We start from the raw sequence: 25,705 nt of genomic DNA, 5'->3' as shown, positions 1-25,705 counted from the left end.
TTTGTGTGTTTAGGTCAACAACACATCATCTACAAACAGGCTTTTCATGTACACACATACATTTGATATTTATTTGTAGCCTACAGCATTATACTTACTCCACTCATGAAAGGGCTGTTTTCCAGCATATCTCATGGAAATTTCTTACAGAATGCTGTATAAAACACAGATACGATTTTCTCTTTGTTGACATGGTTGAGAAGAGATGGGTGCCTTGTTGCATTGACTCAAGAGTATGGAAGCTAGTTTACAAGATCTAAATAGGGCAGTTCTAGACAATGAAAACTGAAAGGAATAGAGAGACTGTTTAGAAAAAAAACTAATAAAAGGCAGTATGCAGCAGGGGAACACATGACAGGAAATGGGGAACACACTGCAGAAAAGCAACAGAAGATAACTAAAGGATTCAGTTGATAATGATGGGATAAAGTGATAGAAAAGGTCAGATGTTAGTTCCATGAACCAAAGGCAGAACGGGTGATTCTCTCTCTGAGGAGCCAAGAATGAGGTAGCATCACCAAGTTCTGGTCAGCAAACCCATGAAATATCAGACACCTGAAAAAAACCTTGCAATCTGGTGGGAAACTCCTCCATATTTTCATGTTCAAAACAGTGAACACAATCAGAATTTTGTGCTATGGATCTAACCCTGCTTAACTGCTGAAATTACTCTGTTGCTTCATGAAACTTCCATACTCTTACATACATTTAATGCAAATTTTCTATAGACTTTTTATTTGCTTACTAAATAAAGGCATTGAAAGTGTATGAAATTACTCAAGCACTGCAAACACACATCTTGTTACCAGCATACTTAAGCACTACAAAGATCAAAGACCAATAATAGCAACTACACATTTACTTATGGCTCCACAGGGAACCACTACTCTTTTCCATTAATGAATAGTTATTCAGAAGTTCAGAGTTTGGTGCCTGAGTATGTATAACCAACCACTCAGAGCTTGATATCTTCTTATCTGACCGAGAATGAAAATGTTAACAAGTAATTAAGGTAGAAAATTATTAATATTCAATACACTCTGAGAAAAGCAATATGGAAGGACTTGAGAAATAATCAGCATGTACAAGGAATATTGAATACATTGAAGCAGAGACCATTGTCCTTAGATGATGTCTGGGAAAACTACAAGTTCTCACAATTATCTTAGTTTATCCTCATTATATGATCTTTTTTCTACCACAAACATTCTGAAAGACTTCATCCTCCAGGAGTGGCCCTGACTCTTCACACAATACCGATCCTTGGCCATTTCCCAAGGAATTTTATGCAATCCTCTCCCCACCATCACATTCTAATGCAGTTTAGTTTGCAATGAACATACACTACAGTAGCATATACTGAAGATACTTGGAGGACAAAGCCAATAGAACAGTAAGTTATATGACCTGTACTAATAATTCCACAGGGCCTTTGTAAGTTCGGCTCTCCAGTGGGATATCCCGAGGGTTCTCATGGAACGCACGCTTATCAGTGATGAGCACTAAACCCTGCAGTGACTGCTGAGGTAACGACTCAGTCAACACAGACAGGCACGGTGGGACTACTCGTCTGCTGCTCTCTCACTTCCAAACCAAGGTGTTCTGAAAACATGCATTGCACGGGCAAGGATCGCAAATAAAGCCTTGAACTGCAAGGTTCAGCTCATCTTTCACAGGCTGCCCTCGAGCACTCTGCCTACAGCTCACACACAGACAGCCCCTATCAGGGCTGGGGGGAGAGGCGGGGCCGGGACCGGGGCACGGCGGGCAGAGCAGGGGCTGCTCGCCCCATCGCTACCTGGAGCTTCCCCTTCTCCTCGAGCAGCGTTGCAGCTCCCAACGCTCCTGTGGGAAAGTGGGTTCCTAGCCGAGGTAACAATGCTGTCGAAGATGTTTGCTTTAAAAAGCAAAACCACGTATTGATTTAAGGGGAAAAAACCCAAACCAACAACACAAACCCAAAACAAAAAGGCTTTTTGTCCACCCCACTAGGGGTGGGGTGAAAAAGCTGGAGCGCTCCCAGGAAAGGAGTCCCAGGGAGGAGTCCCGCGAGCGAAGCTGTCCCGGCCTTGTCCCGTGGAGATCCGGCCCGGGCACTACAGTGGGATGGGCGAGGCCCCGGACTTCGGCCCGCTCCGGCCGCTTAGGAGGCGGCACGAAGCCGCTCTGACACATCCTCTGCAGCGGCCAAAGGGTGCGTTCCGGAGGGAAGTCCCCTCTGCCGTCCTGCCCTGCCTCCCCGCAGACCTCTCCGCTGCCGCAGCCCGTCCCTGCTCCGCGCCCCCCCAGCGGCGGCCCCAGCTCTCGCAGGGACAACCCCTCCGTGCCCCGCCCGAGGGTCGGCGGCGCGGCCCCGCTGCTCCACGGCCGCAGGCAGACCCACACACGAGTGGCCTCCGCGACAGGGAGGGACTAAACCGTGTCCTGTGGGCGCCCTATCCTGCGGGACAGACGCGCGGACTCCCTCCTCTTCGGGCGGCCCCGGCCCCAGCGGTGCAGGAGCGCCCAGAGAGGGGTCCCGGCAGCCGCAGACCCGGCGGAGCTCGCAGCGGCCGAACACGCTTGTTCTGGGGAGGAAGAGGTGAGGTAAGTGGGCTTGCACGGCTCCAACCGTGGAATGGAAGCTTACCACAAAGTTTTGGTAAGTGAATGAACTTTGTATCTAGCAGGAAATTTAGTCCAAAACATTCCCACAGCAGATCAATTTAAGCGGTGTTAGATAGCCTTCTACAGGGAAAAACAAGCAAACAAAGCGCAAGAGCTGCTTTTACCAGAGGAGCTGTTCCTCCTGTGCCTTCCACAATCTGGCCTGACAGGATTTGCCGGTGCCATGAGGGGTAAATACCCTGACAAGGTCCCATTGTTCTGCTACATCGAGTGTTGTCCATGCTGTGAACATCTCTGACAGAGGGTCATATTCTACATCTGCCAGAGAGAATATTTGTGTTTTGGCTCTGTCAAAATAGGACAGGGAGTAAAGTTTCAGACACAGTGACCCTCTTTGTTTCAGGATCGGTTTAGAAGAACTGGGGTAGGACAGTGCTTATGCAGAGGGACCACATGTAGAGAGTGGATGTGGAATTGTGCACTGAAACTAGTGTTTCAATCCATTCAATCCACATATGTATGCTGGAATTGTGCATTGAAACTAGTGTTTTAATCCATTCAATCCACATATGTATTGCTGGATTTATACTAAAGCGGAATTGCTTGCTTTTTGACCCCTGCACTTCAGAAGTTAAAAGAACAGAAGTTTGTGAATCATCTACACACTGACTCTCAAAGTCACTTGAATGTTATGGCCAGGACAGTGCTGACTGAGTTCACTCCCAACTCACCCTTTGCAAGATAAAAGTGCTCTTAAATGTTATTCTGTCAGTTTTGTTCCATTAGATGTAAAACAAAACAAATAAACTAAACCATCAAAACTCCACAATACCCAAGCAACCAAAAATAAACAAAAAAAAAAAAAGAGAGAGAAGGAAAAAGTGAACACACTGTTTACGTTTTACAGCATCATTGTTCCTTAGAGAAATCTGTAGAGTATCAACAGTATGTATCCATGAAGTCATGGAGTACATCAGCCTGATACTGTATTCAGAAATGTGTTACAATGATGCAAGGAGACAAAAGCTCCATTGTCTGTTTCTAGCTAACCAGTGCCAGATTAAGTACATTATTAAATTGTAGCAAGAAAGTTTTCCTGCCGAGATGCTTCTACTCTCTTCAGTCTTGTAAGACCACCATCTATAGGCACTACTTAATAGCAACACCTGTAAACAAAAACTTTTTTTAAATGAACTCCAAATTTTGAAACTCTTCTGCAATACAGGGAATGTATTTTATGTTGCTGCCCTATGGATTACAACAAGTCTGTTCACTGATTCCTGAGGAACATCTTACCAGATGTTCATAAAGAGGTCCTGATATGGGGGAATGCAGATAAAGATATGCAGTGATACTCAGTAAGGCCCAAAAGACAACTTTTTGTTGTTAGTAAGTATCAACACTTCAGTGCAAAGGAAAAGAGAAAACCAAACCAAAACCAAAATCCAAAGCCAGATAAAACTAAAGGAAAATTGAGTGCAAAGGTGCTCAGCCTCAAAATATTACTTGGTTACTTTTTCACCGATGTTCTTTTGTTCTGCCAGATTCCACAAGACTCTCTTCTACAGAAGAACTTGAACTGTGATTAACCCACGCATTCTCATAGTACTTCATACATTATTTCAGAGAGAAATATCATTATGTTCCAATTTCAGGACTTGATTATCTCAGTCCTTGATACCAACCTCTTCAATAAAATGTTGAATTGTTTTGAGTTTCAAAGCCTATATTTGTGAGAGGCTCTTAAGCAAAAAAGCTTTTAAAAGGGTCTAGACTTCAGTGTTACGGTTCTGGCATGAGGCAAGACACAAACATTTAGTCCTGTCACATCACTGCTGTTGCTGGAGTGTCACTTCAGAGAGCATTTTTGGGAGCTCAGTAGCCACTGCTGATGCTGTAGCAAACTGTGAAACTGCAGCCTCCAGCACTGCCAGAGTAGGTCAGTCCCTGACTGAACATGATTTCAGGGATTTTGGAGAATCTACCCTTAGCCCAGGACTGGGTAGGTTGCAGGATTAACAACCAGCATTGTGTTTTGGAAGCATGGTAATATTTGATGGCTTTAGAGATGCCAAAATAGCCAGCCAGCAGTTGCTGCAGAGTCTGTGAGCCCTACTTGTCTAAATAATAAGGGTTAATCTTCTGTAGGACCAAAACCTGAGTGTTTACTTCCACCAGAAAAACAGAAATAACTCACATTATAGGGATAGAGTATCTTTCTCAGATTGCCCAGGCCCATATTCTACCAACCCCATCATCAACCTGCTGTTCCTGAATCAATAAAGTCCTGTGACACATCAGTTTTACATATTGAACATCAGTACTTCAAAACTCTTCATGAGAAACAAACCAAGGAAAAACCTCTCTACCTTTGTATCCTCCTCTGCTGCATCACAGGACAAAGCTTCTTCAAGATACAGTCCTTTAATGGTCTCCACCTGCCAAAAAAATTACACACCCCCACCTTCAGCTGGGCTCAATTTTGCATTAGCCATGTGAGAATCCCCTGTGTGAACTTTAGGCTCAGACATATCCCCAGCATCATTTTTTTTCTTTACAGAGCAAACTGCTCTCCATGGTTGGCTGTTAATTTTCTAGATGTTTGAGGGTTTGTGCAGCCTATTACAAGTTTTCCTAAGAGTCAGGTGTATGCCTCTCCCCATCTGTTCCCCAAGAGTTAAAGAAACATACTTTAGCATATGAGATTGTACATAAAATTGTGTATAATCGATCATGGAAAACTTCTAACATTTATCAGCAAACTTACATCTCATTTTGCTACAGAGTTGGGCCTTAAGAGCTTATGTATGCTCTCAAAAACTTTACACTCTGGAGTTTCAGCCAAGAAAAGAAGTATGGGCTGCTCTCTTCCACCTTTTAGTAAGAAAAAAGCAATTATTTCAATGATTAATTAAGGTGTGTTTTCCTTTAGTGAAAAACCCCCAAGCATTTAAAAAGAAAAAAGTTTTTATACTACAAAATATTGGATAACTGTGAAAGTCGAATGTGTGAAAATCAACATTAACAACATAACTAATTTCTGAAAAATGTTATTTCACAAACATAATACAGTATTCAATGTATTTCAGGAAAAGGTTTGCTTATATCTTTCAGCTGGGCAGTGCATTACAGTGGAATAGCCTCTGGATAAGCTGCTATGTCCAGAATTCCCAGCAATAGCTTAGACAGAAGTCATGGGCCAGGGAGAAATACTGTTTACAACATAAAGTTATCCCTTTTCACTGTTTATACCAAAAGGAATGGTTTCCAGGGGAGAGAGCAAGGGAAACCTTTTTGACTGGCCAGCACATCAGCCTCTGTGACACACAAGCTGTGAAAATCTTGTGTTGAGTCCCTCTGCCTGAACCAGTGCAGCACAGAGCTAAACCTGTGTTGCTTGCAAGGCTCATGGGCTTCTCTGAAGGTAAAAAGCTTGCCATTCCTACTCAGCCTGAGGATCTGGTGGTGCTGGATTGTAGCTGTACTTGGAGAATTCCTGAAGAATCTGGGTTTAGTAGTAAGGTAGAAAGCCAGAGATGTACAGATTGTGCCTTTGCCTGTGTTGAGACATGTCTCCAAATCCAGCAGGTTTTCACCTTAGGAATAGCTGGAAATGAGTTTCACTGTCATCCATTTGTTTTGTAGAGACATTGTACTAGATGAGTCTGGCAGAACGTGCAATGAAAATACTCATCATTTCCATTGTAAATTGGCTCTTGAGATACCACTGTCTGTCAAAAACTTAGAGAGAAGATTGTGAAATTGTTGTTTTTCCTATAATCTTTCCTATTAGAGGTGGGTGGAGAGAGACTGCAAGGTAAGCAAAGGTTTCTACACTTTATGGATTTGGAAAATACTTGAAAATGTCCATCATATATCTATCTCAGGAACCAGGAGCAAATTAAAACCAGACTGCATATATAATACACAATAGTACACCATTTGACTGATGCATAGACTGCATTAAAAGGATAGTAAGACAGCAAATTTCAGAGTAAATGCTTATTCATTTCTTCACATTGTTGTTAACTTTTTGAATAATGAGAATGTGTAAAGTGTTGCCTGAAAATGATTGACATTTTAGAGGTAGTAATACTTACATCTTAATTAGTGTTTTTGTTTGTTTTTCCAAGGTGAAACTGGATTTTTATTAGAAATTCTGCAAAACTGATACTAACAGTAGAAATGTCATACTTAATGAAAGGAGCTAAATGGTGCAGTCCTGTAAGTCAGATGTTCAAGGTAACGGGAAACCTGTTTAAAGCACACACATCAAAGAGCATATTGGGCATCACCGAACAACAACTCAAAATTTCACGTGCATCTTCTCAACTTAGTTCCAAAAAGGCAAACTCTTATAACTATGTCATTGTTGGAGCTGGATCAGCAGGGTGTGTATTAGCCAACAGACTGACAGAAGACCCTCTCAGTACAGTGCTACTTTTGGAAGCAGGCCCTAAAGACACCTTTCTAGGCAGTAAAAGACTGATGTGGAAGATTCACATGCCTGCTGCATTAACATACAACCTCTGTGATGAGAAATATAACTGGTATTACCACACAACACCACAAAAGCACGTGGACAATCGGGTCATGTACTGGCCCAGAGGAAGAGTGTGGGGTGGCTCCTCTTCCCTCAATGCCATGGTTTACATCCGTGGGCATGCAGAAGATTATAACAGATGGAGCAGGGAAGGGGCTACAGGATGGGACTATGAACACTGCTTGCCATATTTTAAGAAGGCACAGACACATGAATTGGGGCCAGACCGGTACAGAGGTGGAAATGGACCCCTTCATGTGTCAAGAGGGAAAACAAACCATCCTCTTCATCAAGCATTCCTGGAAGCAACACAACAAGCTGGGTATCCCTTCACAGATGACATGAATGGCTATCAGCAAGAAGGATTTGGCTGGATGGACATGACTATACACCAAGGTAAATCATAATGGGGTCCATAAGTGACTTCTGTTTCTGAGCCATCAGTGGTACTTGTGAAATAATTTTGGAATATGGACATATAAGCTACACTGAATGCCAATGGTGTGTTTAGATTACAGTGTTTACAGCCTGTTCATGTCACACCAGCTCACTATCAGTCTAGTGTCCATTTCATGGAACATTGCAATGGCAGGCAAGTCTTGATTCACAGTTAAACCATGTAACTGTGAGATTTGTTATGTTAAAATAAAATCCTTAGTTATTATTTCAAATCATATTTGCCTTGAATTGATAATGCCTGTGAGGGCTTGCCCTCTGTAAACAACCTGGTGGTAATTGGCGAAAATCTGGTGAATACTGAGCATGATTATTTTGATGTTTAATGCAAATATACATTGTAGGTCAAAGATGGAGCACAGCTAGTGCTTATCTTCGCCCAGCCATATCACGCCCCAATTTGTCAGTTGCAGAGAAGACACTTGTAACAAAAATCTTGTTTCAAGGAACAAAATGCATTGGTGTTGAGTATATGAAAAATGGGCAAAGGAAAAAGGTAAGAGATTTTTATTTTCCAGTTTGAAAGGTATGAGTCCAAGCAAAATTAATTTTGTTTAAAACAAACTTTTATTAAAAGTGGCACCAGTATATGACTCCTTGTCAGTGTTTTGCAGTAGGTGATATTTCAGTTGTATTGATTTAGAGATTAAATTCTCCATCATATTTCCATCTCTCAGTACTAAGGAGACTAGTCATAACTTGATGTTACACAAGAGTGTTGTGTAAGATGTCTGACTGGAACCTATGGTGCAATCATGCACTGTCTCAGCATATTGACCAGTGTGCTGCAATGCTGATATTTCTGAAAAATAATTCTGAAAATGATGTTCTGCCATTGGAAAATGTAAAATTCAGACACGAAAATCTGAATGGCTAAAGGGTTAAATAAGGAGTCAATCATTTCTACTTTACCATTATGTATTGAGATAATAAAGAGATGAAACATGAGATAATAATGATGAAACTTAATGATGAAACTTGCCTTATGGTTGGAAATGTGTGTTTTTCAGTCTTAGTCCAACTTCCACTGAACATGTAATTGTGTGGGAGGAAGCTGGAATTGCCATTGCAACTTAACTCTGTGGAGAATCAGTTCATTTTATGCCACTTTCAATCCATTGACTTCTGTAAGATCTAAAACATCCTTACTTTTCTGAACAGCTGGTTATGGAGTGTGTAACTAGGATATTGCCTAAAAGGGTGTTGTATGCTAATAACCTAAGATATTTAGTCATAAACAATTATAAAACAATTAAAAAGTGTAATAATAATATCCTAGAGAGAGTAGAGTATAAATTTTAATGGTTTGAGTTCAGTAAGTCCTATAAAACTCAGCAGACAATTGTTCTGTGACTGAACACCTGCTAAAAGTTAAAATGCAGTAATAAACTATCTATTCTTTCATTTTCTAATGCACAGAACAAATCTGTTGTTGTGCAAGTGGATTGGTAATGATAATAGCTTTAACAATGTAAAACAAAAGTTGCAGAACATTTAATTGATTTCATGAGCCGTCAAATGTATGTGCAGTTTCTCTAATTGCTGTTCCTGTGCCATTATTAACTTTGCTAAAGAAAGTCTTGGAAACTTAATTACATATGATCAAAGACTTTTTGAATAATGGACCATTTAATTGCAAAATTTCTTAATTCTTTAATTGCTATGAATGTTCATACATATTAATATGTGTATGAATTATACATAGTGAATTATATATATTTAGCATCGATTATACAAAGTACACCTTCAAAGTCATTCTTTTCCTTTCTTTTCCCCCCACAGTATCACAACTGCAGGATTTGTCTCTTACCTTCTGTAAAATTTTATACCTGTCAGGATAGAAAAGCTAGTAGTTTTATTACATTACAAACATCAAGATGAAACACCTGATTACATTAAAGCGTTTCTGGTTTTACAGTCCATTTTAGATGGGATCTCTTTTATGTCAGTCATCAGCAAAGTCAAAAGATCACCAAAACCTGCCTCAAGCATGATTCAAAACCTGTTCACAGGCCAGTGACTTGTTATTTCACTAGAGGCTGGGGTCCTAGAGAACTCCCAGGATTCCAGAAAGCCCTCTGAGAAAAGCAGGAAGGTAGATTTCCTGGAGTTTCTCAGTTCAGAATCTAGCAGAAAATAATATATTAAAGGATTAAAATGTGTCATAGACTAAATAACCCCCCAAAAATTTATCAAAGTCAGTTTTTCCTCTTAGCATCGTAACTTCAATCACCATGAAAGACTGTGTGGGCTACCAATAACTGCAGTGCTGACTTTGCAGTGACTTTAGACTGAACAAACATCATTTGAATGGCACTTGGAACAAACTGGTAGCAGTTTTGCGTGTTCCATAGAATATGTAAATAATTTATATTTGTATAACATGCAAAATACAGATCTAAGTATTGATTTAGCAGACATATACATGCTCTGTATTAGTCTTACTATACTGATGATTGCCCTGAGCAAAACAATAACAAACAAAAAATAGCAGCACTGGCCATCCATTGGCAATATCAGATAAAGAGTGCAAAATAATTTATTAAACTCTTTCTTCTTACTACATTTTGATCTTACTCCAGCAACAATCTTACCATTATTCTGTATAGCTGAGGTGTCATTCAAAAAGGATAGAATTTCTTCAAGTTAATATGCCTTCCATGCTAATTGTAACATTGCATACTACAGGGAAAACAGCACTTTTTAATGTCGCCTTAGAAGTTAAATGTCTTACCTAAAATAAAACCAGGCAGCTACTTATAAGAGCACCTTCCATTTATGAAGGTGGAAAATTCAGATGAGCAATACCACATAGAATTAAAGTTGGAAAAGACCTCCAAGATCAAGTCCAACCTTCAGCTGAGTACCCCTTGCCCACTAAACCATATCACAAAGTGCCATGTGTCCTCATTTTTTGATCACTTCCTGGGATGATGACTCCACCACTTCCCTGGGAAGCCTGTATGTTTCCTTGACCTCTCATGGGATTTGCTTGGTAATGAGAAGAAGCTCAGGGGTATAATTGTGTGTGTCACCTACTCTGTCCTCACTGTGGCCACAGTGATATATTAGAATTCATGGGTAAATGTTGTGGTATTACTTTTGCAAACATGTATTGCTTTAACACATTGGGCTAGCTTAGGTAGCATTAGAATTTTCTTTAAATATAAATAGTTGCATGTTTTTTGTTTCTTCTGTGGTGTAGTTCTTCTTTCTTAAGGACAGGGAAAAGTGCCAATATTTTCTTACTCCACACAAGTTTTAACAGGGTAAAGTACTGAGAGGGCTCGTTCTGAGCCTGTATTTAAGACATGTGGCAACAATAAAGAGGTAGACTCCAGATAAAAAAGACACAGACAAGGATTTTATTATTGATAAATGAGGCAGAATCCTTGGAAAGATGATGTGCCAAAATACTTGCAGAGAATGTTTTAGGTAAAGACCTGTACAGCACAGAAAATGCAGCCCAAGCCAGAGGAATAGTTTAGCAGCCTATGTCATGACCAGCTCAGGGATCAGACCAAACTGTTTGATGAAAAGTGTGTCAGCAAAATAGAATTAGACACATTTCTGCAGACAGTATTCTCTACAGCACTTCAGTGATTGAGGAGCTTCTGAGGACTACAACGAGCTAGGAAACCAAACATTAGTCTTGGTTGAATTAAGAGAATAAGCTCTTGAGAATTTTTGAGCTAGCATGTCTCTAAATTCAAGATCTTCCTAAGGAGTTTCAGTTTTAATTTACAAGTGGTTATTGGAAATGGAAGAGAAGCTTAACTGACTGATCTGAGTGTCACAGGTACTTTTTTCCTGGCAAGTAGGACAGGAGTTTATTTGCAGCCATGGTACTGGCTAAGCTCAATGTTTATGTGCCATCCAGTTTGAAAGGATTGCAAAGATGGGAATAAATGCAGAAATGATCAAAGCGAACGCTTGGTTATTTCTCTCTGCAGCAACTTCTTGCAAGATAGGAATACATTTAGGATGAGGAAAATGAGAGGGAAGTGTGTCTAATCTGGATCAGAACAGCATATCCAAACAGAAGCTCTTGACGTTGCTTTCAGTCAGCTCAGGCTTAATAATCTTAGGGCCTTTGTGCTTATTTCCTTTTAGGTTTTTGCCAATAAGGAAGTTATTTTAAGTGGAGGTGCCATAAATTCTCCACAGCTGCTTATGTTGTCTGGAATTGGAAATGCAGATGATCTAAAAAAACTTGGGATCCCTGTTGTTTGTCATCTTCCTGGTAATTTTTTTCATTTCTTTTAAGCTTTCATCTTCCTATGGATACAATTCAATGATCATTAAATAAAATGAATCATGAAATTCAGTTTTCTTTATGTCAGGTTGTGTGGACTGAAATGTGTTTGTTACAAATCTGTGGAAAAATGCATTGATTTTAAACAAATCACTGGAAACATGCATTGATTTTAGAACTGAGCAACAAACTCCTACACTTTCTTCACTACTTTTGGTAGTGAAAAATGCCTTTCTGAAGGCATATTTTTGCATTAAGCAGCATACTTATAACTAAGAATTTTGAATGAGTTTTGATCCAAAACAGATTGTATAAACTCCCACTGCCTTAAATATTCCAATATAGAGGGAATAAGATGAACTTTTCCTTAAAACTAAGGAAGTTAATACTGTATTTAAAAATAATTTCAGGCAATTTTAGAACAAGTAATGTATCTGCCATTTAACTTTCTATTTTCATTCTAGTTATGCTATGCTTATGTAAAACCTTATTCTGACATGAGCAAAAGGCTGATATGACTCATGGTCTTGGTCTTAGTCACCACTGCCCTTGTAAGAGGTTAGTTTAGTTCCCATTTATGCTGCTTTTTGGTTGCAAACATGATGTGTAATTGTTATATGTGAAATAACTCCCCCTCACACTTTTCTTCTCCCCCCTCCCTCTTTTTTCTCCCACCAGGAGTGGGCCAGAACCTTCAAGATCATTTAGAAGTGTATGTCCAGCATAAGTGCACCAAGCCTATCACTCTGTACAGTGCACAAAAGCCACTTAACATGCTGAGGATTGGTCTAGAATGGCTTTGGAAATTTACAGGTATGAAAACAAAGTATGCAATCATTCTACCATTTAGAATTATTGCAGCACTTCATCCATGAATTTCATAGTTTGGGAGCCTTGATATATAATTGTTTTCATGCTCTGGGAAGTAAGGGGAATGCACAAATGGACTTGAACTATTTCTTTTTTTTTTTTTAAATCAGAATATTTTAAAGTTATATCTTAGGTATTGAGGGAGGTTATTATACACAATTTTTAATATTTCTATGTCTCATCCAAAGAAAAAGTCTACATTTAGAAAATCAGTGCTTATGAGAAGAGCTATTCTAAAAAAATGAAGAAAATTTTTCATTTGAAATCAATGTAACATCAATAAAACATATTGTTGAACTGAATTAAGCTTCCTGTATAATTGTCCCAAAGGGATTTGTTTGTTGTTCTGATCAGAATCCTTTAGGCCTGCAAGTAAATCTAAACTGATTTTCATTAAAATGACACTCAGCTGGAAGCTGTACCTTAAAAAGAATCTGTAAACACAGTCCTTGATATCAATAAAACAGGTTGGCCAAAGTCAAGGTCTTTCTTCATCACTTGCTGAATCATTATGTTAGTATTTGACAACTGACACTGAGTATATGTGGCTTTTTACCATGCAAGTAAATATTAAAGGCTAACCTATGGTTATACACAGATTAGGAAATCACATAATATGAGATACATTGCAGGCTGTTCATCTTTCCCTTCAGGGCAAGCACTGTGGTTGGCTCTGCCTGTTACGTGTGACTGATGGGATAACTGTACTGCACATCCTGGAGCATCCAGAGCAGGAATATCAGGATGCTGCAGGCAGCTCGCTCCACACCTGTGGACCCTGAGACCAAATCTGCTACTGGAGTTAGCAGAGCCTGCCAGTTAGTGAGATAACTGCAACATCCTGCTCTCAAATAAGCAGGATTCCAAAGTTATGCATGTTTACAGTTATCTAGTGATTAAAAAGCAGATGAAAGTGATGGACATTGCTTAAATTACAAGCTACTCATAATGGCTTTGCGTGCCTTGTAATTGATACTGTATCTATAAATTATTCACAGTAGCGGAACTCAGGATTAAAAAGAAGTCAATTTTTTGTTCTTCTGAGATCTTTTAATGATATCTTCTCACTCATTTACACTCTCTAGGTCAGGGAGCCACTGCCCATTTAGAATCTGGTGGTTTCATCCGAAGCGAGCCAGGGGTTCCTCACCCTGATATTCAGTTCCACTTCCTTCCTTCTCAGGTGATTGATCATGGTCGAGTTGCTTCCACAATGGAAGCTTACCAGGTGAGTTGAAGAACATGCTCCAGTAATGTCTTGTAGCCATTAGCAGGGAGGCCTACATTCCGTTGTAAGTACTGATAATTTGGCTACATATTGAAAAATGCTGTGTTCAGTATAATCCAAAGGGTTGGCTTAACCTCCTACACTGGGGAAAACCCACAAGATTGTTATTTGATACTGCTACCAAAATTATGTTACTTTTTATCTCTGGGAAAATAGACAAGTATTGAATTGCTGTTTAAGTATTTGCACTACTAAAGTGCCATAGTGCTGTTGATTAGAATAACACTGTGCTAGGTGCTGTTCAAAACCAAAATAAGGTGTTCCCTGTTGCACTGCAGTTTAGACAAAGGTTTAAATGAAACTGTATTAACTGTCATCAAACAAAGCCCCATTTTAGGCTATGATCTTGAATCAAAAGTCTGTGCTAATTCTGGGAAACTGTCACTGATTGTACATGTTTCTTCTTGCCAATCTCTTTTCTTCAGGGGTGATAGTAATTTGGTCCAGCTGCTGATTGTATTAGACTGCTTTGCTACTACTAAGTTGGAATGATTGTATTTTAAATTAAAAGAACAGCTGTGAGTTGATATTTTCTTCCCCTTTTAGAATACATTTACTATATATATATAATGGAAAAATGTTCAGTGGTATTTTCCATTATCTGTGTTTAACATTTACATTTGCATAATTTGTAAAGTCTGTCTAAATTACAAAAAAAAAATCAGACTGAACTTGGAACCATGACTGGTGGGACTGTGTCATGAGAATAGCATGGATGTTGCAGGTCCACGTGGGGCCCATGAGGAGCACAAGTGTGGGCTGGCTGAAGCTGAAGAGCACAAACCCAAATGACCACCCTATCATTGAGCCCAACTACCTGTCAACAGGTAAATGCAGCCCTCTCCATGCTCTGATGTCAACTTATTTTCTACCTGTTTCAGTGGTAGATTTTTGTATCCACTAAGTACCCTTTCAGAAGTGTTGGTTGGTACTTACTTCTCACTCACAAAAGTTAACTAGTATCAAAAGAGGTGATTCCCAAAGTACTGTATTAACTAGAAAGAATTCCCTGGTGGGGATGCAGACAGAATTCCCAGTATTTGCTGTGTCATGCTGTTCGTTTCCTCCCTCCTCTGCTTGGGAGGGAATGCATCTGGTTTGCTTCTTTGTGCTGAGAATAAGGGCCTTGGCTGCACAGTGGGTGCAGAGCAATAAAGAGCAGTTCCTCATAGCTCACCTATTCCCTTTGGGGCTTGTGCAATATAAGTGACAGTTTTGTTCACAGTGAATGTGAATATCTGAGACTGAAAAAAATTCTGCTTCATTAAGGCAATAAGTGTAAGATCTTCCCTCCAGCCTTTTATCTTCTATGCTGGTTTATTTCTCTTATGCATTCTGTATGTATTGCTAAATTAAAGCTGTGCTTAAAATGTTCTTATTTTCTCTCTGTACAGAGAGAGATATTTGGGAATTTCGCCAGTGCATCAAGTTGACCAGAGAGATCTTCGCTCAGAAAGCCTTGGAAAAATTTTGTGGGCCTGAAATTCAACCTGGAAGCCACGTTCAGTCTGACAAAGAAATAGATGCTTTTATAAGGCAGAAGGCTGATAGTGCTTATCATCCTTCTTGCACCTGCAAAATGGGTCAGCCTTCAGACAGCACTGCTGTAGTTGATCCCCAAACAAAAGTCATTGGTGTTGAGAACCTGAGAGTAGTAGATGCTTCAATAATGCCCAGTGTTGTCAGTGGAAATTTGAATGCCCCAACTATCATGATAGCAGAGAAGGCTGCAGATATAATTAAGGGCCTTCCATCACTTGAAGAGAAGAGTGTTCCTGTATATAAACCCAAGACCTTAGAAACACAGAGATAAATATTTTCATCCTTTCATATCTTTTGCTACTTAGGCTTGATGAGCATGTGGGTATGTCATACTGAACATGCCAACATGGCAAATATCACACAAAATTATATATCCTATTAGACTACCTACCTTTTTTTTTCTTTTTCTTTTTCTTTTTTTTTTTTTTAATCAGCTGCCCTAAATTGCTTACCTTAGAATAGAATCATAGAATCTGCTGAGGTGGAAGGGACCCACCAAGTTCATCAAGACCAACACCTGACCCTGTGCAGGACACTCCAATAATCATGAGCTTAGTTAAATATGACCTTTTGTGGTAAATTCAAACTTATTGTTGAAGAGAAACTGTTTCTAAATGACAATTGTGCACATAAGCCAGAAATACTGTGCAATTGCATGAGGAATGGAAGAGACTAACATGTGGTATCTTGAAAATCATTATGGCATGCTTTGTTATTTAAAGGAAGGATTTTAACTGCTGTGAGAATGTTACTCAGGAGAACAGTACATCAGTTATTCCCACATCCTGTGAAGAATGGTTAAGTAAATTTATGCAATTTCATATTCACAATCCAAAGTAGTTTGTATCAGACTTCGTAGGAAAATGGAAACCTGCATATCCTTAGAGTTGGTTAAACATTGTTTTTATGAGAGGAATACTACGGATTAGAAATCCTCACTGTAAGTTGGATTTCATTATACTGAGCCATCTTAACTGTACAGTATTTGGGAAGAATACATACATTGTATATATCAGAAACTTATTTTTCTAAAAAATGCAGCGCTGGAGCTAATATTTATAAAAATCTAACAAAAACCTGGAATTTTTTCTACAATGAGCTCAGCAGAATTCTGTTCAAAATTTAAGCTGATTTAGTAGTACCATTTTATCATGTCAAATTATAAAGTAAAAGTTTCTGTAGCCTAAGTTTGGTGGGAAACAGAATAAACTTTTTTTCAGAAAAAAATGGAGTTTGACACCATTTGAATAGATTGTAAAAATCCTTGCTGACTCAGCTGTTGGCTGGAGTGACAACTGCAGATGTATGAGGCAGATACTGCACCTGGTGCTCCTCACTGTAAGGCAGTAATTGAAAGCCCTGCTGTTACCTGAGGGAAAGGACTTGATTCACAGAATGTCTGCACAAAGACAAACAAAAACACTGAAGATGGAAGATGACAAGAGGGAACTCTGCTCCAAAAGGAGACAGGTAAACCCTTTTGATGCATTCTTCAGAAATGAGAGGACGAACAGATATATTTCAAATCATAGGTGATTGATTAGCTGAGTTAGAGTGAGTTCATCTGATGCAACTGTGTGTTTAAGGAAAGCATGGACTGCATTTTCTGTGCCTCTTAATGAAAATATTTTTTATTCAGTACCTGTGCTTTTAAGACTTGCCTTTATTCTGTAACTGTCTTAGTGTGGTTTGGCATACAATTAGGATACTCAGAGTAATATGTACAGGAGACTTACCACAGTCCAGTGCAGTTGAGAGGGGACGGAATTTGCCACGATGGAAAACTGAAGTTCCTGCATTTGCAGATTTACAACATGGGTTTCCACTCTAGGCATGCAAGATGGGAATTGTTATTATGTAAGTGCTAAGGATAACTAGCCCCTGGCTTACATAACTTATCCCTGAACACACACAGAGCTGTCCTCTGCCATTATGTCAGCTCTAAAAAGATGAGTAAATAGCAAGGTATCCACGCCAAACTACGTCTTAGTTCAGGTACACATTGCTGCACTGAATAATCAGATAATCAGGCATTTCTCCTGAACATCATCATCTTTTCTTGCATCCATAGAGACCTTGTAGATTCCTTCCCTTCTAAACACCTAAATATTTTCATTGCTGTGAACTGCAGTTGCTTTACTAATTCCAGCCTCACTGCTGTAGAATGTTGAGGTTCCTTCATGACATTCCTTTGATGCAGTGCTGTAGAAACACTTAAAGTTTTGTTCCCCTGAGGAAACCTTAGGCAGCACCAATTTACCATTAGTTTCTCCTGCTGATATCTGGCTGCTGATATTGAATTTCTGTTAAAATTGTTCTGACTTTTAGCAAAGTCTGCTAAGGGATACTTAGAACATGTCCAAGATCCTCTAACGTCCTGTGGAGAACTGGCAGCCTGCTACCTAAAATTAACCACCTCTTACATCTCACTGGATTGCAGAACACAGGCTGATAATTCCAGAGTTTCACTTATTTAACAAAATAATAGTGTGTGATTATTCCCATTTCTACCCAGACATATTTTTTCTATAACAAAGCAGAAGACATTATGTCATGTATTCAAAAGCAGTTAACTGCAAAAGCTGTTTGATGTAAGAATTTGGAAGTTACTAGACCTGCCAGTATAGCTTGAACCAGCAACAGTTCTGCAAGTGAGAGCACCAGCATTTCCATGGGAATATCTTGCTGCAGATGCTTCACACAGTTGGAGGTCTCTGGCTGGGGACAAGGAGATTAAGAAAGAAAAGTGACCAAAAACATATATTTGCATACACATTTCAGTTTAAGTTGCCTTAATATGAGAAGTGCTTTTAAAAGCAGCAGAAAATAGTGGTATTTTTCAAAGTGCATTTTATTTAATTTATGTAAGGGTTTTGTACACCAGAACTTCTAATGCTTTGGCAACTTAAAATCCTTTCAAAGTGTCGGATTTCAATTAATCTGTAACCAAATAGGGCAGCTATATAAATACTGAAAAACTGTAAAGTGGGCTTGGAACATGCATTTTCTACAAAATAAACATAGAAATTTTGAGGAATAATAAAGTAATCTTTACCTTTTATATTATAGTTTAAATGAAGAGTCACTGTAGAGGGAAGACAAGATATCTTAGTACTGTACCTTTAGTCTCAATTCTTCTGTCATCCAAGCTCCAAAAGTACCCTAGTGTTCAAATGAATAAATTTTGTGGATTCACTTTTTTCAGTGAATTTACTTCACTGTAAAATACTTAACAATGTTTAATTCTTTACTAATTTTTTAATCATTACTTACATATATATAAACAAATTTGGAGACTCATAAAATACACTTTAATTGTTGGAAGAACTTCTACTTTTTCTCTATTGATTATTTAATATGATTGGCAGTATTTTAAGAATGCTAATTACCATGTAATTGTGCATATATTAATTTTTTCCATAGACTTATTAGTAAAATTGAACTCGTATTCCGTATATTCATATATTCTCCCTTAAACCATTAACTACGTAGAACATGGTTTGAAACTAAATTTCCCTCATTGTTTACTTTTGCAAACAGTTTTCTAATAAAATAGCTTATCTGCCATAAAGAGTCTCTCATGAACACATTAAAGGCTAAGGACTAACAGCAAGAGAATATAGTGAGGTCAGCATACTGTTTTCTATTTCCTTGGACAAATCATTAAATAAAACCCCATATTTTTTATCTCATTCTGCCAAATCTGATGTGCTGTCGAAGGTCTATGCTCGACAAAATATGAGTCTGGGAATTTTTTTTTTCAAGTTTAACTTCTGTTGCCACAGTAGGTGGAACATTGTAAGCTACTCATTATTTCACAAGATACCAAAGCCAGAAAGCTCCATTTTGGGCTCCCAGAGTGTTTTCCTGTAAACTATGACAGTGTTACAAAGTGACTATTGCTGGTAACCTACTCAAGTGTTTCCAGCAGGCATGAAAACTTTATTGATGTTTTAGGGGACTACGGTCAAATTTTCCTAATTATTTCCATAGATCTGTATCTAGGAAAGTACCAATCTCCTTTTTCATATGACTACTCTGAATTCTTTATTACTTTTTCTGGTTAACAGCAACCATTCATAAGACTTGCATGCTCTGGTACTGTAGACTGGGAGGGGATGTTTGAAGTATGGCATCGTTCTTCAAACAATGCAAACAGAATTTCACCTTTGGAGCTTCTTTGTGAAAAAATATTAGTAAAAGGACACCCAAGTATAATAAAATTATTACACAGTTTTATTTTGAAGAACATTTTGCATTTGTTTTAATACAAAATGATGTAGGTCAAGAAATAATTTACAAACCTTTAAGTTCTTATCCTGGCATTTGAAATAAGAATGATTTCAGAGGAAGTCTGTAAGCTATCCATAGGAAACTGTCATTATATACAAAATGTTTATTGACATGTTTTAAACATCACATTTGTAAAAATGTGAACTGGATTGCTATCTAGCATATGAAATACAGGTAAAACCTGATAAGATAACTTGTTAGAACAAGTCATTGTTATCCAGTGCTAACAAAATAGACAGTAGCTTTCAGTGTGTTTTAATCATCCTCCAAGGACATTTCAGCCTCAAAGTCATTTCAGGGTTTTACTGCATTGTGAACAATATCGAAGCCCTCTCTTGATTGCATAAAAATAAATCTTTGAAATATTACACATAGAACAACAGAAAGGTAGAGGCAATAAAATAGGATACTTTTTATATCAAGGTTTTTGGTTCTGTGTAGATTCAGTTTATTGTCTTTCTTTTCTTTCCAAGCAGAGAAAGTAGTACTGAAGTAAAGCACTTTCATTTACCTCTGAAGCATTTTCTGGCCAAGATGCTTCTTGTGTCAAATTAGGGTATGCAGGAATTACACTTTGTCAAAACTAATTGTCTCATCACCAGTAATAGCCTGGCATGAACTTGCCAAGTTGTTAATTTGTTGGTTTTTTTTTTTTTTTGGGGGGGGGGGTGGGATTAATACAAAAATAAAATTAGAGGTTATTTTTCAGTCAAAAAAGTTGAAATAGCTTTAAATATTTTACCTTTCCAAGTATTCGACTGTAAGTAGTCAACGGTGCATCCCTTATGCAGAGAGATTTTTTGACTCAATTATTAAAAAAAAATCTGTTTTGTTGCCAAGTTCAAACTTGACACTTTATCCCAAAAAGAGATTTACACTGAGAGGTGGCTCTATTTAAATATTTATGCTATAGATCTATATATTCCAAGTAAAAATACTTCTATCTAGAATTCTGTGGAGAGTTACAATAATCAGGGTCCATAAATATTGCTGCAGTTCAATTACGGTACAATAATTACAAAATATAGAACATCTCTTTACAAATACAAATCATTTTATATTACAATTAATTTACAATATTTTCTACTATATAATTTTTAGCAAACTATCTTATCTAATTCTACTATAACCTGGTTGCAAGTGCATTAGTAAGAATGCAATTATTCCAGTATATTTTGCCCTTAACGTGATAGTCATAAAACAGACTATCTGAATGATATTTTCCTATGTAAACTGATGTTACATATGACAGATTATTCTTTATATAACTTCTTTTTCTCACAATCTCTAACAGGTAGAGCATGACAAACTGTATCTTAGAAGAGCATTAAGAAATGAAATCAGGAGGCAAGTTTGAGAACAATGTTAGAATGGATATGCAATGGGAAGCTGATATGCTATTGAGCACTGAGGTAATGACATTATTGGTTGTCATCACTCATCTCATGTTGCTGTTTCCCACACTGTTCTGAGCCAGACCTATACAGACATTTTCACTGACAAAATCCCGCTCTACTATGAAGGACAGCAGCACAAGGTTGAAAGACAGGCAAGATATTACACCTCAGAATCCTGCTCTAGCCCTCAAAAAACTGATTGTCACAATCTGCTTGGTTTCAAAATAACCTTATTCCTACAGAGGAAGTGAAGATTCTGCAGGAGGAGACTTGACATACTGCAGCTCTGATCACATTTCGGCAACCTGGAGATAATAAATTTATTAGTTATGGCTTCCTCATACAAAACTTATTCACTCCAGCTAGTGCCTAGCATCTTGGAACTATGAGGCACTTTTTCTGTTATTTTCTGTTATTTCTGTCATTATCCTTGCTAAATACTATAAACTTGTAATACATATCATTTCATCAGCTAAGTCTTCTTCATATCGTCCCGTTTCTGGTTCTTCATCACTGTAGCCAGGACCAAAATCTTGAAGTTCATAATCCTGTCTGCTTAAAATTGGAAACATATCCCCATTGGTCCCATTGCTAATATTTCCATTGAGAAGATTACTTGCTGCACTTTCCATCTCATCAATAGTCATGTCACACGCATCAGCAATCTCATGTTTTGTAGCAGAAACAAACTTAGGGTCCTTTGCATACCTTCCTAGGCCTTCGGATATAAGTACCTGGCAAATGAAGGAGACAGAGTGAGACACGCACAATGGAATTACAGAAGAACAGACTGATCATAACAAAGTTTCTCATTTCTGGAAAACACTAGAAAGCCCATGCTGAATCATTACAACCAAAAGTGTCCAAAGCACACTATGTCAGGTATCTGATAATGTAACTGATTTTGCAGTACATCTGACACTTCCCTAGAAATTTAGCAATAGTCATTGATAAACATGAATCATCAGGCTGATATGGTTAATACATCTCAGATGGTGCAACTAGAACAATTGCCTGAAATACAGAATTTTCTATGTTCTCAGTAGGATAGAGTACGTGGAAAAGAGATGTTTCATTCCCATGTGCTAAAACTTGTAACAAAATGTATTGTTTAGCTCACAGCAATGGAAAGGAAGGGATGGATGGAAGCAAGAACAATAATGATGATTCAGAAGTGCTCTTTATCTTCAAATCTTTTTTAATATAAAGGAATTCTTAACATTCTTTAGCACACCTACAAATCAATCCTTGTAGTTATTATTCACATCTCTGCATTTAGTACCCTGATTTATAGAGTTTTTGATTTTTCTACTCAGATTATTGCAAAAATAGAAACAATGAAGAGAACAAATTTATACATCATCTCTTCCTTATTGCCATTGTGGAAGGAGACTACACAACTGATCCTCACCTAGAAAACTTACGTTTCAAAATTCTGAAATATCTTCAGTTCTCTGATTAATCTCTCACTAATGTTAAGATTTGGATTCAGCAGAAATCCTTCACTACATGAAAACACTGAGAAAGTTCCCCCTCTCTACCTAAAAAAACATTTTGGGGCTAGAAAACTGAAACCACCAAGTTTTCAGAGAGCTACTATGAACTGAATTATGTGCTTTTCAAAGTTAACACAAAAACCAAGCAGACAGACACTCCTGGCCACTTCAGAGGTTCCTGCAATACTCACCGCTTCTACCAGGCTGTCTGCACTCCTCTGCTTGTCGCTGTGTTTATGCCTAAAGTCATTGGGTACAGTCAAATTGGCTGGTGTAAATGTTCGGTAGGAAATGTCAGGGTCATCTGTGTACCAGGAGCTCCTGTGCAGGGAAGGGAGGCTGCCGTTCATGTGCTCTGTGGAGTCAGCCCTGTCCACCTGGATCAGAGGGGTGTAGTACGGGGTACGGTCCCTGTTGGGAGGGGTCGCAGGTGGGGTGGCCCAGGAACGCGTCGAGCGACTTGGTGAATGTTTATGAGCTTTGCTGGAATCCAGACCTGCCACAGCCATGACCTGGTAAGGGGAAGAATTTCAGAAGTTGGTGATTTCAAATGCTTGGTCACACTCATTCCTCATTTCAGCAGTTAGTTCAGTTTTTCAAGCAGCAGCTCTGGAAAGTTAACGTTTTCTGATGTGTAGTAGCCATGTAAAGCAGGAACAGGACTGAATTGGTAAATTGACGGGATAAAAGAGTATTTTTCCCATTTTATTCATATCACAAAATCTTTTTGCTTATTCAATATATTCAAGAAAGCAAGGCATAGAAACATTCCTCCTGCCCTGCCAGGACAGGATAGGAAGCTGTCAGCATTTGCCAGCCGGGTACTGAGCCCCAGAAGATGTGTATGAGGTATTTGCAAATTCTCACAGAGTTGAGTAACCACACAGGCAAAGATTAATAGGCAGCTGCTGTATTATGCAGTCCTGGTCAAAATTCCTTAGGGCATCCCAACCCTTTGTGGACACTAAAAGAGTCAAAGGGGAAGGCTGCTCCTTTTCAGGGTTTTGCACAGGTCAGTGTTTGAGAAGCCTTGTGTCCAGCAACTGAAAGTCTACACGTGGCCTAGGAGGCACTCACAGCAAACAGCATAATACACTAAGATTGTTTCAAATAATGAAAGTCAGAAGTACAATACAGAAGCTGGAAAGATCTGATTTATTATTAGTTAAGTAAGAGTTTGCATTTACCTGTTGTTGCATTAGATGAAGTGGTAGAGCAGTGCGATGGTGAAAATTAGGAGAAAGTGGTATCTCATCTTGGCTACTTTGCCGGCGGAGGCATTCAAAGTTAAAGGAAGATCGTCTGTGTGCTACAGGGAAACCATAATTCATTAAGAAAACAAAACATTTTTCCTCAAAGTTTATTATTTCCAGAATTCCAGTGTGAGCCAACTATGACACAAAAACCAGATCCTCCAGTAAGAAACAAGTTGTGTTACATACTGATATTCATGCGAATGCTAGAGAAGAAAAAGTAGAAATCTGAATTAAATTAAGATGTTTGGTTGATGTGGAAATGTTTCAGCTGGGCTTGGTGAAATCCTGCAGAACACTGTGAAGCAAGCATGGATGCTGAACTGCAGCTGGAATCCAGATACATCGTCACAGCTGTAAGCGTCATAGTGGAAAACTGGAAAGAACCTGACTGTTCCAAGAAATGGTACAAAATTTTACTCACTATTCTTGGCATCTTTTTTCCAACATCAAGAATTTTGTGAAGGGTAGAGTTAAGTGCCATAGACACTTAATACTGGATACTAATGACCAAGGATCTTTAAAGAGCCATTGGACTAAAACAGGCATCTGCAGAAGGTAATTCAATCCACTGAAAGCAAACTTAGTCTCTCTTTCCATTATCTGTATGGTAAATTCAAATACAGGAAATGCAAGTCTTCGTTACTGATCCAAACATGCTAAATGTCCCCATACCAAAATAAATAAAAAGCATCCAAAAAACTCCCCTCCTCCAAAAGAAGACACTTATTTGCACATGCCTCTCTGCAGAAATAAGTCTAGAAGAACATCTTAATAGTTTCTCAGTACACTTGCGGAAACTACTCAAATACTTGGGTGATGAGTTTGGTACAAAAACATCTAGAAAGCTTGACATGGAGCTCAATTCACTAACTGCAGTTCTCAGTCAAGGCACTGCATGTTACATTAACATGGATTGAATACAGATGTCAGCAGAACCTGTTTAGTGGGTGCTGCAGGGCCCTTTATTTTTTCTCTTTTTCTTTCTTTCTTTATATGAGGACATCAAGGCTTCTTCCCCAGGTCAAACACTAGTTATACAAATAATAGATTTGAGCTTCTTTTAAATTTGCTTGGATACCAAGCCTCTAAGATTTCTCAACTGTGTTCCTGAATATTAAACAAAGGGTTTATGACAGGAGGCCTGATCATTATCTTGTGACATTATACTGGTGAAAGTCAAAGGACTTCCTATATTGCCCTTATGCCACTTAGATCAGAATCAGGTCCTCCTATCCCAGGATATCAAATACTCTCTTATCTAGTTCATTTATCTAATCTTCAGTAGGAGAAATAAAAAGTGTAACTTCCTCTAAAGAAATGTCTGCCAAACTCCATCATTAAAACTTTATCAGGACGCCAAAGACTGCAGTTAGAGGAAGCCTTTAACCCTCCCCTCCCAACATTTTCAAGGGCAGACCTGAGAGGAATTTTTCAAGAATGTTGTTCTCCTGGAATGTATGGAATGGATATACAAGGTCTCTCGTCTTTTTCTTTGGCTTAAAACTCCTCTGCTAATAGAAGACCCTGTAGAAAGATCTCATTTTTAAATCTATGCCTGCATTTTCTTTAGTCTCTGAAATAGGAGAGGACTGAACCCATTTTCCCACTCGTGGGGTCCTTGCAGTTATCCTTCCACAGAAAAAGAGATTGTGGCTCCAGCTCCTACCATCATCAGAATGGAAGACAATTGCCCACCTTAGAG

General features: G+C 38.6%; 2 protein-coding genes across 8 annotated transcripts in view; one reads left to right on the top strand and one right to left on the bottom strand.

Moving 5' to 3' along the window:
- The first annotated feature begins 2,069 nt into the window (after positions 1-2,069).
- On the top strand, positions 2,070-21,743 carry CHDH (choline dehydrogenase). Of its 2 annotated transcripts, XR_011697326.1 has the most exons (9): positions 2,070-2,586; positions 6,741-7,546; positions 7,951-8,102; positions 11,720-11,849; positions 12,540-12,674; positions 13,817-13,959; positions 14,744-14,846; positions 15,414-17,031; positions 21,149-21,743. XR_011697326.1 is itself a non-coding variant. In XM_071550766.1 (8 exons), exons 2-8 carry the CDS (start codon positions 6,793-6,795, stop codon positions 15,830-15,832), a joined length of 1,836 nt encoding a protein of 611 aa, XP_071406867.1. In that variant the 5' UTR covers positions 2,070-2,586; positions 6,741-6,792; the 3' UTR covers positions 15,833-20,276. The 2 variants fall into 2 exon arrangements, 1 of the variants encoding a protein (XP_071406867.1); XM_071550766.1 differs by lacking the exon at positions 21,149-21,743 and having other exon boundaries at positions 15,414-20,276.
- Positions 19,681-25,705, bottom strand: part of CACNA1D (calcium voltage-gated channel subunit alpha1 D) — a 169,894-nt gene continuing 163,869 nt past the window's right edge. For all 6 annotated transcript variants that reach the window (XM_071550761.1, XM_071550765.1, XM_071550760.1 and 3 more), the window contains 3 exons: positions 23,935-24,056; positions 22,939-23,259; positions 19,681-21,985 (listed from right to left, as the gene is read on the bottom strand). In XM_071550761.1, coding sequence (XP_071406862.1) covers positions 21,692-21,985; positions 22,939-23,259; positions 23,935-24,056 — 737 coding nt within the window. In that variant the 3' untranslated portion in view covers positions 19,681-21,691. The remainder of the gene's footprint in view (positions 21,986-22,938; positions 23,260-23,934; positions 24,057-25,705) is intronic.

Source organism: Pithys albifrons, chromosome 3 (assembly GCF_047495875.1).
Source record: "Pithys albifrons albifrons isolate INPA30051 chromosome 3, PitAlb_v1, whole genome shotgun sequence".
NCBI lineage: Eukaryota > Metazoa > Chordata > Aves > Passeriformes > Thamnophilidae > Pithys > Pithys albifrons.
Note: the sequence above shows the minus strand (reverse complement) of the source record. Positions and strands in the feature narration are given on the sequence as shown.

What these genes read in the sequence shown, in the direction of transcription:
- CHDH (XM_071550766.1), top strand. Translation starts at nt 6,793, where the DNA reads ATGTCATACTTAATGAAAGGAGCTAAATGGTGCAGTCCTGTAAGTCAG. An exon ending in ATGGCTTTGGAAATTTACAG is followed by an intron (nt 12,675 to 13,816) that starts GTATGAAAACAA and finishes TACACTCTCTAG; the next exon opens with GTCAGGGAGCCACTGCCCAT. An exon ending in GCCCAACTACCTGTCAACAG is followed by an intron (nt 14,847 to 15,413) that starts GTAAATGCAGCC and finishes CTCTCTGTACAG; the next exon opens with AGAGAGATATTTGGGAATTT.